Source organism: Astyanax mexicanus, chromosome 18 (assembly GCF_023375975.1).
Source record: "Astyanax mexicanus isolate ESR-SI-001 chromosome 18, AstMex3_surface, whole genome shotgun sequence".
Lineage (NCBI taxonomy): Eukaryota > Metazoa > Chordata > Actinopteri > Characiformes > Acestrorhamphidae > Astyanax > Astyanax mexicanus.
Window position 1 is genome coordinate 15,871,654 of NC_064425.1, and position 19,349 is coordinate 15,891,002.

General features: G+C 39.0%; 1 protein-coding gene across 1 annotated transcript in view; it reads right to left on the minus strand.

Annotated features, from left to right (window-relative positions):
- Positions 1 to 6,700: 6,700 nt before the first annotated feature.
- The window catches only part of gosr1 (golgi SNAP receptor complex member 1), a 38,045-nt gene continuing 25,396 nt past the window's right edge, over positions 6,701 to 19,349 (minus strand). Inside the window, exons 7-9 of the mRNA XM_007245931.3 lie at positions 16,663 to 16,692; positions 12,146 to 12,228; positions 6,701 to 9,204 (exon numbers count right to left, since the gene is read on the minus strand). Coding sequence (XP_007245993.1) covers positions 9,080 to 9,204; positions 12,146 to 12,228; positions 16,663 to 16,692 — 238 coding nt within the window. The 3' untranslated portion in view covers positions 6,701 to 9,079. The remainder of the gene's footprint in view (positions 9,205 to 12,145; positions 12,229 to 16,662; positions 16,693 to 19,349) is intronic.

Sequence of the window (19,349 nt, forward strand, 5' to 3'; positions counted from 1 at the left end):
CCATTTCATATGATACCAGATTTCATAACATTTCCAATCTTTATTAAAGACAAAGAAAAAGATAGGCTGAAGTGCTACTAGAAGTACTAGAACATTGAATCTCTCCAACGTGCGCTCTTTTGAAGTCGGGCAAAAATTAAAGTATGAAAAAAATATAAGTCAAAGGCACTCTGTTAGGGAAAAATGATTAAAAAGCCTTTAATATGTCATGGCAAGTAAATTTAAAAGTTGGCTTGCCATGACATATTAAAGGCTTTTTAATCATTCCCCCGCTACAGAGTGCCTTTGACTTAGATTTTTTTCATACTTTATAAAAGACACTTTGATATTCCAAAATTACATTAACAAGGTCATGCAACCAGAGGCCAAACTCTTTTGACCACACACTCCGGTGCACTATTCCAGCAGGACAATGCTCATCCACATACTGCTTACTTCTCAAGATCAGGGCTGTGACCGAAATGGCACCCTACTCACTTATTAGTGTAGCGCTATATATATATATATATATATATATATATATATATATATATATATATATATATATATATATATATAGGGAGACACTATTTAATTCACTATGTATCGGTAAAAACAGAAGTAAATTCGGAAACTACCTCCTCATTAACATGCGCTTGTTCTGCTCGCATAAACACTTGAACACGTAAACTGAGCTCTGAATTAAAGTAAGTGAAGCTCTGACCTGATCGTGACGTAATCTGGATCTGGAGTAAACATAATCCCCACATTAATGAACTACATGGAGGAACACCTCAAATTAACAACGTACACTGGCTCGCAGTGTTGCCAGATTGGGTGGTTTAATGCCAAATATTGAGTTGTGTATGAAATAGTCTGAAGGAAACTATGTGCTTTGACGGGAGGACAAAAAAAACCCCAAAAAAGTCTTAAGACATTTAACACATCAGTGTTGTACAGGTGCTGGTCAACGAATTAGAATAATTTGAAATAGTGCAATCATGAAATTCTTTGAATGCATTTTTTGTGCAGAAAGCAAATCAGGTGTTCACCGCACCTGTCCTACTCGTTAGACTAATCACAGAACTCGTTACCTGGAAAAAAATTTGCTCAGCTGAGCTTTCCAAAAGGCCCATTTAGGCCATTTAACTGTGACACTGTTGTTTTATTGAATTAGAATAATGGAGAAACCGTTTCATTGAATTAGAATAAATGCTCGAATTTTTGTTTTCTGTGAAGAGTGTTCACTGTGCAGTATAAAGTCAGGGTTGAGTAGAATTTCTAAGTTGTAAAATCAATCATGGGTAAGCAGCGCGACCTCTCAACCGGAATAGTGGCTCAAATTCAAGCCATTCGCCAACAAGGCTTGACCCAAACTAAAATTGCTGAGCAGCTCGGCATCAGCCAGTCTTCCGTCTGCAAAGCTCTCAAGAAAAACTGCAGCAAGCGCACCAACTGTTCCAGCGTCCGAAAAACTTCTGCTCGCGACAACAAGCAGCTGAGAAAGATCGCAGTCAGCAACCGGTTCAAGTCCACTTCCGAGCTCACCGACTTGTGGAACAAGCAGACCGGCGCTGACGTCTCCAGATCAACCACTTACCGTCGTCTGCGCGAACTCGGCTTCAAATCTGGCGTTCCAGCAGTAAAACCGATGCTGAACAAGAAACAAATGGAGAAACGGCTGAAGTGGGCCAAAGAACACGGCGAGTGGACTGCTGAAGACTGGCAGAAAGTGGTCTTCAGTGACGAATCACGCTTCTGCATCTCCTTCGGTGACCAAGGTCCTCGTGTCTGGGGTCGTGGTGGCGAAACCTACAACCACGAGTGCGTGAAAAGATCCGTCAAGTTTCCCCAGAGCGTTATGGTCTGGGGATGCATGTCCGCTCGAGGTGTAGGGAAACTCTGCTTCCTCAAGAAGACTGTCAATGCTGCCGTATATCAAGATGTTCTGGAAACGTTCCTGATTCCGACTGTTGAGGAACAGTTCGGCGAAGAAGAATTCATATTTCAACAGGATCTTGCACCGGCTCATGCGGCAAAGTCGACCAAAGATTGGTTCACTAAAAAACAGCTTGAAGTTTTGGCATGGCCGGCCAACTCGCCTGACCTCAATGTCATTGAAAACCTTTGGGCCATCGTCAAGCGGAAAATTCGCGACAGAAAGCCTACTACGCTGGACCAACTGAAGCAGAACATCGCCACTGCCTGGGAAGCTGTGAGTGCGGAAACTTGCGACAAGCTGGTCAAGTCGATGCCGCGGAGACTTCAGGCAGTCATACAAGCCAAGGGGGCAGCCACAAAATACTGAGAAAGTGATGATTGTAATTATAATAAAAATTATTCTAATTCAATGAAACGGTTTCTCCATTATTCTAATTCAATAAAACAACAGTGTCACAGTTAAATGGCCTAAATGGGCCATTTGGAAAGCTCAGCTGAGCAATTTTTTTTCCAGGTAACGAGTTCTGTGATTAGTCTAATGAGTAGGACAGGTGCGGTGAACACCTGATTTGCTTTCTGCACAAAAAATGCATTCAAAGAATTTCATGATTGCACTATTTCAAATTATTCTAATTCGTTGACCAGCACCTGTAGTTAGCTTATGCTAAACTTGCAGAGACAGAGCTTTTAGTCCTGCTGGTGGAAATTTGAATAAGCAGGGTTTGTGCTGGTTATTATTAATGAGTATTTACTTCTTTCATTGCTTGTTAGTTTATTTTTATCTACTGTAATCACTTTTCTTTGTTCTTGTGTCTTATGATACACAAAACACATATAAGACACAAATGCAGATAAAATCAATTTAAATGTTTTTTTTTTTGTGACAATTAAGGTAAGGTACTTTATTTAATATCATGTTGGAAAAACCCTGTAATAATGTTTATATGCTGAACACCTGCTTTTTAGTTTTAGGGTGGGTTTTCTCTGCATTTTGGCAGATTTCAAATTTGGTTTACCTGAATGCCACTGTAACAACCTGGCAACTCTGATGGCTAGCTGTCCGCTCTGTTTGTTTGGCTTTCTTACGCTTAGTAGTGAGATTTGTGATGCATTCTGGGACACATTCAGCTTGCGTAGTAAACAGCAATGTTTACTGTAAATCATGATGCATTGTGGGATTTTATAGTACCCTAAAAAAAAAAATCATGTTCGATTTCGACCTTACAATTCGGACACCCAAAGAAAAATGGCTTACATACATACATACTCAACAGTGCCCTAAATAGTAAATAGGAAGCCATTTCCATCACAGCCCAGGCCTTAAAGATACAGATACTAAGCTAACAGCATTATCAGATCTATACCTGACTGACAAGTCAATCAGTGGGATGGATTTTACATGATACATGATTATACATCTTCAAATTGAATGGATGTCTGGCATGTTGCCTTACTTATGCATTACACACTACTTCTGAACATGTAGCTCAAAACATTTGACCAAGTTGCACATATCAGTTTACACTTGTAATCAGTTATAGCCCTCAATCCAACCCTTTCTTTTGAGTGCGGCTATTTTTGCAAAAATATTTTGGCAAATATAGTTTCACATAGTAACGACGGAGCTGTAGTCTTTGGTTTTCTGAGAGATAAAAACAGGTTACATTGAAGTGATGGGAATTAAGGCCTAAGCAATGTAGCATCTACTGCATTCATGACCAAACAGTTCAATCTCAAACCACACTGCACTTTATCATGGCCATGTTTCTCTCTAAAAGGAACTAAAAAAGCTCTTTAGACTTCAGCCTGCTGTGCATTAGTGTAGTAGGACCTGTGCAAATACAGCTCCATATGTGATACATTTAATTAGATGTCTCTCCATATTGTCTCACAGTGAGACAGTTGTAGGGATTGACTGTAATGAAGCTTGCTTGTACATATGCTTTTTCTTGCTTCACTAACCACAAAAAAGGCTATGAAATTTTCAAGAGTTTCCAGACAAGACAGCAGCATGTACGAGGTCTCTTCTCCCAGCTCAGCTTCACATACGGAGCATAAAACAATAGCTACTATCAAACGGTGATTCTAACCAAACAGATGAAGTGCAAACATATATCTGGTATACGGTATTGATAGGACCACAGGGTGGAAAATACATTAACATGCCAATCACGGCATGGAACTATTACTAAGTCCTATGATTTTTGTCATTAACCTTGGAAGCTAAAGAATGTTTCAATAACCTGCAGGATATTTATGTGAGGTGTCTGGCATTCAATTTTGATGAGATTTCTACTGATTTCGAAGTCGCTAATCAATTTTCACAGATTTCGGTCTTCTCGCCAGACATCAACAGTCACTATCATAACAACCCACTGCACTGTCCACTGTGGGTGGTAATGTTTGGAATGTTAATTTCACACACAACTTTAGAAATTGAATATCCCATTCATATTGCCCCCATTATTAGTCCTTTTTCAAACTATGAACACCTCACTTTTAAGATAACACCTCACAACTTATACAGGTGTGAGAATTTCCAACGCCTTCTGTGGCAACACTTCACTATCAAATTACATACTGCTATCTCAAAACCTTTAGCATGGTAGTGTATACTTGAAAGTATTGTAGTTTACTTAAATATTACTGAAATTGAATACTTTTACACTGACTCGGGTACATTTGTAAATGCACCTTAAATTTTATCTGATCATTTTTCATGTTTTCATGTTCTCACCTTTTTTAATTACATCAATTAAAATGCATTAGTATAAAATTAAATCTCTTCACTCATATAGCAATAACAGGAGAAAAGACAAGAATCAGGATTTTTTTTTTTCTGATGTTGAGACAGATACCCGTGTACAGATGCTGCAGCTACGCTACATCCCATGTTCTGTAAGCTTTGTGGTGGTCACTGGTCATCCTTCCTAACCAAACCCATCAAGACCTGCTGTTAAAAGAGATGCTCTGACGCAGTCGTCGGAACGATTTGCCAATTGTTCTTACTTCAATAAGACAAACTCCAACTACACAAACTCCAACAGCTGGCTGTTACGGATTGACTTTGAGCCAAATGAGTATAAAGACAAGGAATTAATATAAATATAGTTTACATGGACGTGATTTTTGTAATATTTGCTTGTCTGTTTGCAAAGACAATCCCAGCCAGACGCCACCAGTCACAAGTGAATGGTATTACATTCTATGATGTAATCCCAGTACACACGTGACACTGTAGTTCAAGAAATGTTAAATGGCTGCACTTCAGAAAATCATCTTCTACCTATCTGATTATCAGGCTCATGATACCACACAGTTTATACAGATGTGGGCAATCCCAAGCCATCCTAAGGGTTAAAATATCAGATTCAATTCAAATACTGTTATACCATGTATATCCCACTTTTGATAGTTAGAAACAAAACCAGATGATAAACATTACTCACTTCACCAGTCAGTGGTTTCAATGATACAGCTAATACAAAGACATCCAGGCATCTGTTAGCTTGGCAGTATTAGCAGTTAGCATTCTCTTTCAATGACTGGGTTACATTCTTTTAAAACACAAGATGCACTGGAGTTCATGTGTCTCCTTTTTAAGTAGCTTAGTAGCATTGTGTGATGTGGACTAAACTGGGAGAAAATAAAATAAATTGAACTGCAGATTTTCAATATTTCTTGAATACGATTCTAAAACAATATTAATACTTTAACTTGAGAACGTTTTTTTATGCATTTTACCACCCCAAACATTCTCAGCTTTAAATGAAAGAACTCCATTCATGGCCTGCAAGGTGAGGAAATTTGATTAACTTTAATGGAAGAGAGGATCAGACTGAAAGGAAGAAGCAAAGCTGACCCAGTGATTTTAGCTTCCTGCAAAAGCCCAGTTACTGTCCTTATGACCACCTTCAGGCTCGAGTATCTTCCATGCAGAAAATGGGTCGAACATTTAAGGTAACTGAGCCATATTTTAAACTGTGGGCTCCCAAAAGAAAAGGAGAAAAAAAATTAAAGCCACTAACTGCAAAAGGACTGAAATTCTGGTTAAATCTAACAGCTGTAATCTGCTGAACTCTGCATACTGTGTAACTGGATAGCCCCACAGGGGCACGGAAGATAAAATACAACTCTAACACTGTATAACCTTCAGTATGCACAGTTTTATACAGGATGAAAGAGAGGAGCTGACTCTACAACAGTCACCACAGCCCAAACATTCTCCTCCCACAGAGAACAAAGAGAATAGCATCAGCTGAGAGAGAGAAAACAAGCCCTTGGACTCAAATCTGTCCTCACAGAGCAACACCCAGGACACCTACAGTTTTCTGTTGAATTTTAGTGTTTCTGACAACTGTATTGAGCTGAAACTGTGAGAGACTGCTGTGACCTTTAGATAAAGGCCCAAAAGAGCAGACCACAGGGGCTGGAGACAGCCCAAGAAAAAAAAGAGACAAAGAAATGTGCCCGCTAGCTCTTCATTGTTAAAGAACTGGTGATATTTTGCTGACTGTGGGCCCATCACAAAAATCAATTACTAACATAAAGCAGAGGATGCTTGTGGAAAATGTGAAGGAATCGGTCCAAAAACTGAAGTGGAGATAGATCATGCAACACGACAACGATCCAAAACGTTCTCAGGAAATCCAGCAAGTAACGGCTGGAAAAAAAAAATCTGCATGGAGGAGTGGGGAAAAAAAAAAACAGGATTTCCATCTCTCAATAATGTGAAGCTAAAATATCCATGTTTGAATATATATTTAAAAAGACAAAAGGGTCTCATAGGATGTCTTTATTTTATTTACATGACTGTAGTTATTGTGACAGGCATAACTGACTGTATGAAATTCTTTGCACATGTACCACCTCAGTTTAGTGTGTCTAGGCACAACTTTAAACAAAAACCCTTTCTCATCCTAACAAGCCTGAAGAATATCAGGCCTCTTTGCATGAACTGGGACAGACACATCAAAAATAGATGATGCAAATGAGTAAAACTCAGCAGGCCTATTTGGGGAACAGGTATCATTTGTCAAGTTACATGGACCAAAGCGAAAGGTGGACACCATCATAGACAAAGATAAATTGTGTGCCTCCTTCTGGGCTTGCAGCACTTCAGGACCCTGCATTCTTACAGTCTTCTCTCTGTACATCTGGCACAGTATCATTTTGCAGAACTGGGTTATCTTGATTAGAAACAGTTGGTTCTGAAAACATGGTTTTATTAGAGCTAATTAAGCTCATTTTAGTGAAGCTCAGAAATGAAAAGAAAAACAGGGAGTCACAAATTGGAGAAGATAGTATAGCATCTGTTCTTTGCTAATTGCTCTGATGGAAAAACATGTCTGACAGGCTTCCAGATTTATAGAAACAGTGCAAGCAATATTGAGGTACAAGACAGTAAATCAGCTACATAGAGACCTAGGCTGTATTCACATTATATCAATTTAGGCTTGAGTTTTCAGTCATGACAGTTTTTTTGGAAATCGCAAACAAAAGCATCAGATCAGAGACCATTCACTCAACACCCCAGTCAAATAATTAGGAAGTTTGATTTATGGATATGTCGGTGACTCTAAAATCGAGTTAAACAGCAGGTTTAGCAGGTTATGGCACTGTCACTATAATCTGAGGATCATAACTCGAACAGCTGTTTTGAATTCCGAATCATGCTGACTTGGCATCAGCAGCCGGAGTCAGAGAGAGCTCAACTGGGTGGGAAGATGGCGCGCTCTCCACACATCACTCCCAAAAAGGTGGCGGACGACTTCACATGTGTTGGGGAGGCATGTGCTAGTCTTCACACTCTTAGTGTTGGGAGCATTGGTACTGATAATGGTAGTTCATTAAAAATAGGGACCGGGTAATGGGCCTTCCAAATTGTGGAGAAAATTAAAAATTGTGGGGTAAAAAAAAAAAAAAAAAAAAAAGATAAATGAATTATATATCTCAAAGTTTTATTATTAGGTTTTTACTGCTCATCATTTTAAAAGATGGAGAAAAAAACATCAGGATCACAGAAGTTCTCCTGCATTTGTGTTTTGTCACGATGGGTTCCGCCTGGTGAAAGACTGCTGTGTAATTGGTGTCTCCATGTCACTGATCAGTTGTGTAATATGCAAACCACAGCCACTATAATATTCCTGATAACAAGAGAATCATGTAGTGTGAAAAGTACAACAATCTGCCTACTCTGAAAGTCGTGCACAGTGTGAACCTGGCATTAGCTGAGACTCTTCATGCCTCGCTAGCTTGTTTTAAACTTTCTTGCATGCCGTTTTCCTTTCTTGGTTGGCTCTGTTCTTTCGAACTTCCTCTTCAAGCGCTGGCTGTTTTGGCTACTGTTCTCATGCTCCAGTTCCTTCAGCTGTGTTACAGTGAAGAGGCTCAGTAAGTGAGTCAGTGGAGAATCACAAACTGCATGGCACAATGCTCTCAAATCTGATGGTTGATGGTTTTCTGAGTGAACTCTTTCAGGATGCAGGATCTTCTTTCTCCGACATTTCTTCACCATCAGCAAAAGCATACAGGAGAATTTTCCGGGGGAGAGTTTTAAGCTGATCAAAGCTGAATAAAGTCTGTTCAAGAGCTCCGTGTGAAAACCTAAAACCTCTATCAGAGTTTAAAGATCTGAAAAAAAAGAACAGCTTTTGAAGTTAGGCACCTACTGTGACACTTTTTAAATATCCTGTATATGAATAATTTATTAAATCACAAGGTACATAATATGATGAACATCCCCTTCACTAAAAGGACCATCACATTAAAATCCTCTTTAGCCCAGTAATCAATAGACAGAGCACACTTTCGTGGTGCTGTGTCAACAGAGAGACTGTTTTTAATATAAAAGCCAGTGTTATAAGTTGTAGTATTCTTCTTAATAGTTATTTGGTCTCCATTCCCTTATCCTCGCCAGAACAGCCTACAGCATGTTTGTGATAGAACCACAAAAATGCTGTAAGAGCTACATCCATCCCATTGCTAAATACAAGTAAGGTAGTCCATGCTGGCCACAATCAATCCTGTTATCTGATTAGGCCAAGAGGGAGTCTGCTTAGTAGCCCCCAGGGTCCCATCACTGAGCTTTATTCTCCAAGGCCCTGCCACTGCTCACAGAATATACCCCAAAAAAGCAATCGCTCAGATCCTCTGTCAATCAGTGAAATGCGTAAAGCAGCAGAAGGATGGTGCAGACGCCGATCACTGTGCCTAGAATTAACGAGTCCCTCCGCTTCCTCAAGTTGATCCGCTGGATGAGGCTGTTGATGGCTGGGAAACGATCTGGAACAAATGTTAAGGAACCAAAGAAAGCTTCCAGTATTACCTTTTTAATAAAATATATATTATATTTTTTACATTAAAACATATTTACCATTTTAGAATACCAATGGCCTCATGCATAAAATATTAATCTGAGGAATTTATACAAAGTTTTTTTTTTTTTATATAAACACACACAGTATGAACTCAAAAGTTTCCAACCATTAAGAGTGTGCTACAGGCACTACAGTGTACCAATTATGAACTTTGTGTTTTATAAATAATCTGCACTAAGCTGAGAGGCTACAAACAAATTTAGAATTAAATTACATTAATGATTTATTAATGGGGACCCAGTTGAAGCAAATAATGAAAAAAAAAAACAAACAAACAAAAAAAAAAAAAAACACAAATCTTGGCTAACATGCTTAGCCTTATATCTGATCTTCCTCACAATTGTCATTAAGAGTAAGATTACACTAATGTAGAAAAATAAGAGCGCATGGTTATGTAACGTTATGGTTACGTATCTTACAGCTAAACTCATTCTTTCTCTTTTGAATGACCTTTTACTTGTGCAGCATTCCTTCCATCGCGAGCAGTTAAGACAGCTAGGTATTTTATCTGGGTAATTTTTCTGAATCTTTACCAAATGGGGGCTGAAATCTCTGTGCCACAAAGATAACACCCATGATACACCTGAGAGTACAAACACACCAGACAGTTCCAGTCACCAGGTGAGCAGTGCAGAGCCAATTTTTACACAAGCTTTAGATTCTGCAGGTTGTTAATGCCTAAAGCAACATAGAATGTGTAGGAACTGCCAGTAATTGTATCATTTGGTATGAGTGGCTCGTTACAATTACTTCTACTGCTTTACACAAATAAGACACTTGTGTGGGGTGTTTACGGTAGTAAGGAAGCGTATCAACAGTATATCCTGGTGTAAACGCTATCTGAAGCAAAGAATGAAACTAATAAAATGGTACATCATATTACCATCTCTCCTGGTTTAAAAATATATTTGAAAGACATGTTTTTATCCCTCTATTTAGCCCCCTTCCCCTGTTAGTTGTCAATTGTATTGTTCAGTTTTATAGTGATTATTTTAATCCACATTATTCTCCACAATAAAATTAACAGTGTTATATGTTCAAAGGACCCTAGAGTTGGGTCTCTATAACAACCCAGCATAATGGTCAAACTGCTAAACTCAAAAAACTGTAATAAGAATAAGAATCCAATATGTGTTCTGTCCAATGTAAAATGCCCCAAATGAGATTGTTTGCAACTTTTTACTGTATTTGAATAGATTTTGGTGCTTCACATTAATGCCACTGTTTCTCTTGTTACTTCAGTGCTTGCTCTAAAGAACTGTTCTTGTTGCAACTCACTGCAGTGTCGGATCACGGGAGAACTCCCTCTTAGTTACAGCCTGGCCAATTTCATCTCTAAGTTGAGAGACTGCAGTACCCAGCGTGATCATTGTGTTTTAAAACCCAATAAAAATCATTAGTCTAAAACGCTTACCTTAAATTTCAGCAAGCTCAGCATTGTCTCTCAAAGGACAGCTCTCTAAACAACAGATTAATGAGCCAACACAAGATACTCACAGAATTCTCCTGAGAGTATTAATGTCTGATCGCCACACTTATGTTTAAATAAGCAGCTGGGCGGGGGAATGCAGACATTTTTGTACAATCAAACATAATTAAGTTAGAATATTATGGCCATATCCTCCACATTTCAGCTTCACTGAGCATACAGGAGCACTTTGTAGATGTATAATTACAGACTGTATTCCTTCTGTTTCTCTGTATACTTTAATATCCTCATTTCAATCAGTTCTTTAATGGTCAGGACCCCACAGGATCACCATAGAGCAGGTACTATTAGAGTAGTGAGCCATACTCAGCACTGCAGTAACACTGGAATTGTGGTACAGAACGCTCCCCACCGGATGCTGTTGGCTGGATATTTCTGGTTGTGGTCAATTATTAGTCCAGCAGTGACACTAAGGTATTGAAAAACTCCAGCAGGACTGCTGTGTCTGATCCACTCGTACTAGCACAACACACTACCAATGTCAGTGTCACTGCAGTGCTAAGAATGACCTAAGAATTAACTGCTCTGCTCTGGGGTTTGTATGTTCCTGACTATTAAGGAACAGGGTGAAATATAGGGAGGATAATACAGTATTGAGAAAGACAGAAAGACTACAATCTGTAATTATAGAACTATAAAGTACATCTATGTGCTCAGTGGAGCTGCATAAATGTAACATATTTTTCCCACTATGAGGCGCACTTAAAATCCTTTAATTTTCCCAAAAATAGCCAGTGTGCCTTACAATCCGGTGCGCCTTGTGTATGAATTTTACTAGTCAGGTTTTAAGGAGCAGTAAAGCAACTCCGATTTTAGTTTAGCTCTCCAGGGGTATTAGCATTATATGCTAACCACACTAAGCGCTGGCTTCTTGGCATTCTAGAGGTGAGTATTATCGGCCTGTAGCCTGCTGATATCCCTGGCTAGCACTGCTGGAGCAGCATTAGCATTAGCTGTTAACTGTGTTACACTATCTTGGACTCTAGCCAGCTTCTTTACCTTGTTAAAACACGCTACGTGAGACAAACCACTGGCCAATTTTGCCCTGGTTTACCGGAACACTCAGGGTTCCTCAGTGTAGCTCTGTTGGTTGGCATTAGCCACTAACCGTTAGCAGTTGGCCACTAATGCTCCAGCTTTAGTGGAAATCTGGAAATGTAAGCTTACTGTAAATAAAAGGAAGCACTTTACTAACCCAAATAAGCATTTTTTAGGAGAGAAATCTGTTAACATCCAGTGCTAATTGAACTTGTCTGACACTTATAATGTGAAAAACAGAATGAGTGGAATTAATATTGCAACTAGACTGTGCATTTGTACATAATATTCGGACATACAAACACCAGGGAAAGGATACTGGCTAAAGTGTTGACCCTGCTCTGTATGGACTTCAACACGCCACGCTGGGATGTCATGTTCTCCTTGGTTGCCATGGCAATGCTGAAAAAGAAGCAGAAAGTACCATGTGGTTAGAAAGTAGTGGGACATCACACTTGCAGTGGTTTCAGTAAGTGAGACAAAGGCTTAGAAAGTGTTGCAGCTCACTGAAGGCAGAGCTCTCCTACAGACTCAGAGCTCAAACAATAAAAGAAAGCTGCATTACTCTAAAGCCCTGGAGACGCTGCCCTACCCGCCCACGGCTCACATCAAACAGCCCGGAGAAGAAGAATCACCATGCATTACACATTCATTTCCTCTGACACTGAAGATACCAGAAATCTCACGTTACGGACAAATGAGGTTTTCAAGCAACACCCTTCATTTGCTCCAGTAAAAATGCATCCAAAAGATGACACTGGCACCGGTCCCCTCTTTCTCTTCATCTCCACGACCCAAAGACTTCTCTAAAACTGTTGGACGGATCCAGAGCCAGCACTTATTCATCTTCTTCAGCTGAGTCTTGCTTTCTTGTTACTGGTGAAGAGGATTAAATTGCAGTGTGATACTATAGCTCACTCAGACTGGAGCTCAGCAGCTTTGGGAACGTAAACGATAGCCTGGCACCTACTGCTTGGGCTGCGGGACCACGGCCCACCGCAGTCCAGACTGCAGCTATGCAGCAAGAGGATAGATATAAAAAACAGCATCTTTAGATACTTTTAAATTAAAGGCATCTTGCTTCCTCACACATCTTGGGAGCCATATCCTTTATTTGGCTTTTTATAATAGAATTATACTTTCATTGTGTCACATGACTTTTGCCATGTCTTAATGCAACTGCAGAATGCTACACTGACCTGTGGGATGTGTGTGTGGGGACACACACATCCCACTGGCCACTGTATGTGGTAATGCTTTCTATCATGTATTTTCAGTACACGTGACACTGTAGATTGACTAATATTAAATGTTAACACTAGGGGTGTGCAAAATCGTATTGTATGCAATAACATTGCCCACATTTGTGAACATTGTGAAGAATATTATTCCCTGAAATATTGTGCCACATCACCCACCCCTAATTATCACATCAGGGTACCAAATAATTCACACTGATCTAATTTTCTATTATATATCTACCAGACACAGACTTAGGTCTGTCAGGTATAATTTCTTTTACTTTAATCCTGGATACATGGAGATATTTGGAGGGTATTATTAGTATCATGACATACTGACTTCACGAGTTACAAATCTAATACAATTCTTGTATTTTTTTAATATCTCATTGCATTAATAAAATATATATTTTTTATTTTGTAGCAGTAGTGTATTCTTGAAATATTTATTTTTCAATTTAGTGTTTTGTCATATTGCCAGGAGTATCGCAATCGCAATTTTAGGGTCATATCGCCCACTCCTAGTTAATACACAACTTTTGATATGGGACATCCCATTCATCTAACACCCACTATCAGGCATCATTAAATCTAACAGATTAACAATCTATCCATTTAGGGAACAGTTCATAATTAATTAACATACTGCTACACCATGGACTTTGCCATCTCAGTGTATCTGTAGGACTGTACAAATAGACTGCCCAAGATTATGGGTCAGTTCTGTTCACGTATTCATTTCAACTGAAAATAGAAACAGCAGAACAAATAAAGCAAATGAAGCAAGAATATGCTGCTGCTGCACAGAAACATATATAAAGCTGGCTTCTTTACAGTTTACACCCCACAGAGCTGATATACTAATACCAATAAGTCTCAAACAGGGACGAATGAGGGAATATAATCACGCCCCACTGATGCAAACAAATGACACAACAAATAAGACATGACAGCTCCCTCTCGGGGCCTAGAAACCACTGGTGCTTTCTCCCCAGGTGACTTCAGTCATAAACAACCTGACCTTTGTCTCAGTACAGTTTAGCGCAGGTTCCTCCAGACACCAGAGACATTTATCACCTAGCGGTGCTGTACTGCCAGCCCCTCCCCGAGAGCTGCTGGAGAGAGAGAGTGCATGATACTCATGATACAATACTTTAATTTGCACTGAATGTGGGAAATCAGCTCAGCCACCAAAGCAGCACAGGATGCAATGGCAAGGATACTGCTAAACATGGCAATTACTGCTCATGCCTTTTGCATGAACTGGACACATGGTTTGGATTATCTCTGTCTGGTGATGGAACGAATCTCATTTCTGAATTCTGAGCATCATCAAATTGTAATGATGAGCACCCACACGCCACAGAGCGTGTTCCCATGATGAAACGTTAAATAATGAGTCTCAGTTATAGCGTTGGTGACTCTGGGCTGATAGAGAAAGCACAATGATCTCAGACAGCTGACACAGTGCAATTTTCTGCTCGAACAAAGCCGAGAGTATTTAGAAGAGAAGCTGCATAGGCCAGGAACCGGCTTAATTAAGCACCTGAGCCAGCTGGCTCCTGTGGGCTTCCCCAAGATGAGAACAGCTGTCACGGTGGAGCTGGGGAGAATGAAGCTGCTGGGCTTATATGAGAGCGCAGTCAACCACAGGGGAGCACCCATTAGTGACAGTGCCTCCACCACCACCAGCTCTTCAGACCACCTAGCAGCCGTGTAAATACCAACTCAACTGAAGGGCAAGGTTGTCTCTCAGGACTTTGGTCACATACTACAGTGTGGTAATTGTTATTTACTAAGCCATGGTTTAGGATCTCGGGAGGAGGCACATCACTTAAATGAGAACAAAACAAAACACCATGTACCTTTGTGTATTGTTTAGCTTTGTACAGAGTCAAATCTCAGGGATGTCCTCTAAGGGAAGTTTGTTTAGACCCTTGATCAGAGTATCATAATGCTGGCTGTCAGCTGTTAACATGTTTCTATAAACAATTTCTTAAGTAAAATTAGATTTGTTGTGAATGAACAATAGTAAATATTAGTAAACTTGCTGTTTAGTTGGTGAGCAGCTTATATAATGATTTTAGACTGTATTAAACTAAACTTTGTAGTGTGTTATAATCCAGTCTTGCTGACCTAACTTGACCCACCACCTTTTTTTTGAAAAGCCATTAATGTAGCAACACTGAGTAGCCAGTGCACTCAGAAGAAAGCACACTGAACCAGCTCTGATACATCAGATAACAACACGCCAATGCAGACCAACAATTTATATATTTTTTATTATTATTTCAAATTTTTATCCTATTTTCTCCCCAATTTACAAGGCCAATGACCTAACCCACTCATTAGGGCTCAAAGACTCCTTGTGCTAAGCAACATCACCCTTTTGAGTGAGAGAGAGCCAGGCTAATTGTGCTCTCTCAGGGCTCCGGCAGCTGATGGCAAGCTATATAAACGGGATTTGAACCAGCAATCTCCCGATCATAATGGGAAGGTCTTAGTCCGGACCAATAAGAGCCTATAATTTATATTATTAACCAGAAATAGTTTAATAGTAAAATGTTTTTTCTGACATTACAGAAAAAAAAACATTGTTGCCCAAGTACCAAAGTAGTTTTAGGGCTTGAAAAAAAAGTGCAGAAAAAGCAAACATTTTACAGAAGAGCAATGAAAAAATGTTTTTTGACATAAACTGGCAGATGTTAATGCGTCACATTTACAACAAGTCAAGAGCTAAGCTTAGTTAGTGTCCTCCTACCTAAGCTTTATGTTCCACGTTAAATGATGCAGCAGTCATTTTTTGCTATTAAAAAAAAGGTTTACAGGCTGGATAATTTAGGGTGGAATAGTAATAAATTTAATTATAAGCCAAGTTCAGCTATGTTTCGGCTGCTAACTGTTAGTCACCATACTTTTTATTTAAATAAATTTTCTCAGTTTTGTTCACCAAAATATGATTAAATATTAACACTGTCTATGGTTACTTTTAAAACAATGATAGGCTCCCCACTGCAGCAGCACTATTCGGGTGACAGATGATGCTTTGCTACTGAAAGACCACAAGACTAGGGATCAGAACTGGGTTGGAACTTTAAAGGCAGATACCCAACCCATTCAAAATGCTTTGATTAACCCCAATCACCAGATTAGATCAGGACATCTGTAAAAGAAACCAATAAATGTCTGCAAAGAAAGCTTTTCTGCAAACTTAATTTAAGAGACAAGATCAACTTTCAGCCTTTCTTCAGATAATCTAATGGTCTCAGACTGCACAAGTAATGGGTCAGTGGCTTGATGTTGGGCAGTGATTGAGGTCATTCAAATGTGAATGGGTGTGAGAAACGCTACTGGTTTAGCAGTGATTTAGGTACTAGCTAAGACTTCCTATTCTAGTGCATCAGAGAAGACATAGGTTTGTTTATTTATTTGTCAAGTTAAAACATCAATCACAGTTGGTGCATGGCATTTCAGCACTGATATTTGACAACTTGGAACTTTAGATTTTTATATATTTTGAAAAGTGGCTACAAAATATTAAAATGCAAGCAGTTAGTAACTGTTAGTTTTGCAGTTTCTGAAGAAGTATTCTTACCTTATTGTGTCTTCAATAAGTCGATCTGAGCTAAAAGAGAAAGAAATAAAACAGCATTTTAGTAGAGTTTAAAAGTAAAAACAGGAAAGCTAAACCACAACAGCTCCCACCCGTCTCTTAGAGTCAGGGTCAGCGCAACAATAATCAATGATAAACTGCTGTGCATTGTGAGGAGGCTCAGCCTTATGTGACATTACTATGGCCTAGAGCTCAACGATATTGGGGAAAAATTTTCAATGTTTTTTTTTATTTTTTTATTTATTTTTTCCCCCCAACTGTATATACTGCAATATTACTGAGAGCTAAGTAAGCGCTTTAGAGGCAGCCGAGCACTCAAAACCCAAGGAAAAAACATCAATAATAACTCATTTATTTGGACATTTAAATGGCATTTTAAAAGTTTTTTTCTGGGATTAAAAGCATGATTTGGCTGTGCCAATATAAATAAATATAAATATTACAAAACAATGTATTTTTTTATAATATTTGTAACTTTCAAGCTAGAAGTATAAATGTTTGGATGCCGATAAGATAGAATTATTTAAAGCCACCACAGGCAACACAGACTAGTACCTGGAAACATCTGTGCAAAACTGTGCCAGACAGAGGTGCATAGCTTTTGACCACTGTGTTTACAAGCACATGCCCAGCCATGTGGAGGCCATGCGGTTACCTCGTGTTTACGTACACTCCCCCTCACACTTCTCAGGCAGCAGCCGGTCACTTACACTTGAGAAATCCAAGAAAAATAACAGCTAAAGCTAAAGCAGTTCTGCCAATCTGGGGATTTGAAATTTTAAATGGTTCAAATACTTTTTCTTGCCACTATACAGAAGAAGTTTTACAGAAGAAAGATAATGTTCAAGTCTTAAATCCTTCCCACATCCCACCATACAGTTAATTTAAGCACCAATGGTATAGGATATTAAACAATGCAGCAAGTCTATGTATTGTTATCGGCAATTTGAAAATGATGAATCGGTACGTCCCTACCTAAAAGCCTACAGAGGTCTACAGAGACCTTTTTTGCTCCTGGCCATGACATTGCCATTCCTCTCTGATCTATATGCAAAGAAATGAAAACCCATACTGTTCTGAAATCACGTGGCTGTGTCATTTAAGATGACAACATTTTCAGGGCCAGCACGACCTGGGAGGAAAGAAAAATCCTCCCACATTCTCAGATAAATGGCCTTCTCCTTGCCAGAGGGCTCAGATTTTGATTACATACACTAAAATGAGATTGCAAATTCTACCCCTGACGCCTGAGAGCTTCCCTGCCTATCCAAGAACACAGTGGTGTCGGACAGCTCCAGTGTTAGAGTGCTGGCATGCAGTGAGAAGAGCTGAGGAGTGGAGCCTAATGGTCCCATCACTCATTTCAGCTACTGCGACACGGCAGTGAGGATACAAATCCATACAGAAAGTGCAGCAGTGAAAACAGTTCTGAGGGAGAGGCACTGCAGGATTGATTTGAACTCTGTCTATGAATTGATTATTAATAAAAAAAATAACCATCAACTGCCACAGGCGTGAGCATTCGATGTCACAGCTGGATATCAATCATTATAAATTGACCTACTACATAAGAGTGTGGCTGAGGAAGCGTTTTTCCTCAGTTTACAGGGTTGCTGTATGAAAGAATCTCTGTTATTGATAGGGATGGTACACAACACATCATCTGTGCTTTGCTTTATATTTTAAATCAATTATCAGTTCCAGTAAATGGTGATTAACATTTAGTCTATTTGTTAAATATATATATATATAAATTATAATATAATTTTGTTGTTTCATATTTTCCTGTCATTGCAATCACTTGGTTGTAAGGCAAGGAGGAAGACAGGTCAAGAGAAGTGAGGTCAGTGGTTCCAAAAAATCTGCTAAATTGCATTACATCACTGATGTGTCTCTAGGATGGCCACGCCCAATGAAATCAGGCACTGTGTCCCACACCATTTCAAATGCAGTTTTTGTAGTAAATATATTAATACATATGACATAAAGCAGAGGTTTTCTGTTACCACTGATGTATTTTTCCAACAGCAGCAAACTGAAGACTCTGACACTTTTTCATTTCATTCTGGCAACTCTGGCCACACCATGGATACACCCCCATCTATGGACACACTCTCAGTCTTGCTGATGCCTATAACACTATTTGTACAGTTCTACCCTATTTTGCACTAGTAGTTCATTCACTAGTTCATTCATCTCCTGTTTACGTATCTTTTGCTCTGCTAAATTTAAATTATTATATAACTGTGTATTTGCACTTTCTGTATGTATCAGTTATCCTCACTTTATGCACATCAACTGGTGTTCACTGTCTATTGTGTTCAACTGCACTACCGATTTTCCATTACACACACACACTATAGACTGTACTTATACATTGTACATTCTATTTTTTATTTTATTGTATTTATATGTATCGTTACATTTTATCCTTTTGTAACTTTGTGTATTATACCTGCTGCTGGATGTCTAGAATTTCCCCTCAGGGATCAATAAAGTATCCATCTCATCTCATCTCATCTCATCTCATCTCAAATAATATTCTGGCATGCATACAATTTAAAAGAGGATGAGTAAAAAAGAAAATCTTGAAAAATTTGAGAGAAATATTTGTATTTGTTATTATTAAGGTCAACTTATTTTTACTAAGCACACACAAAAAACTGTTT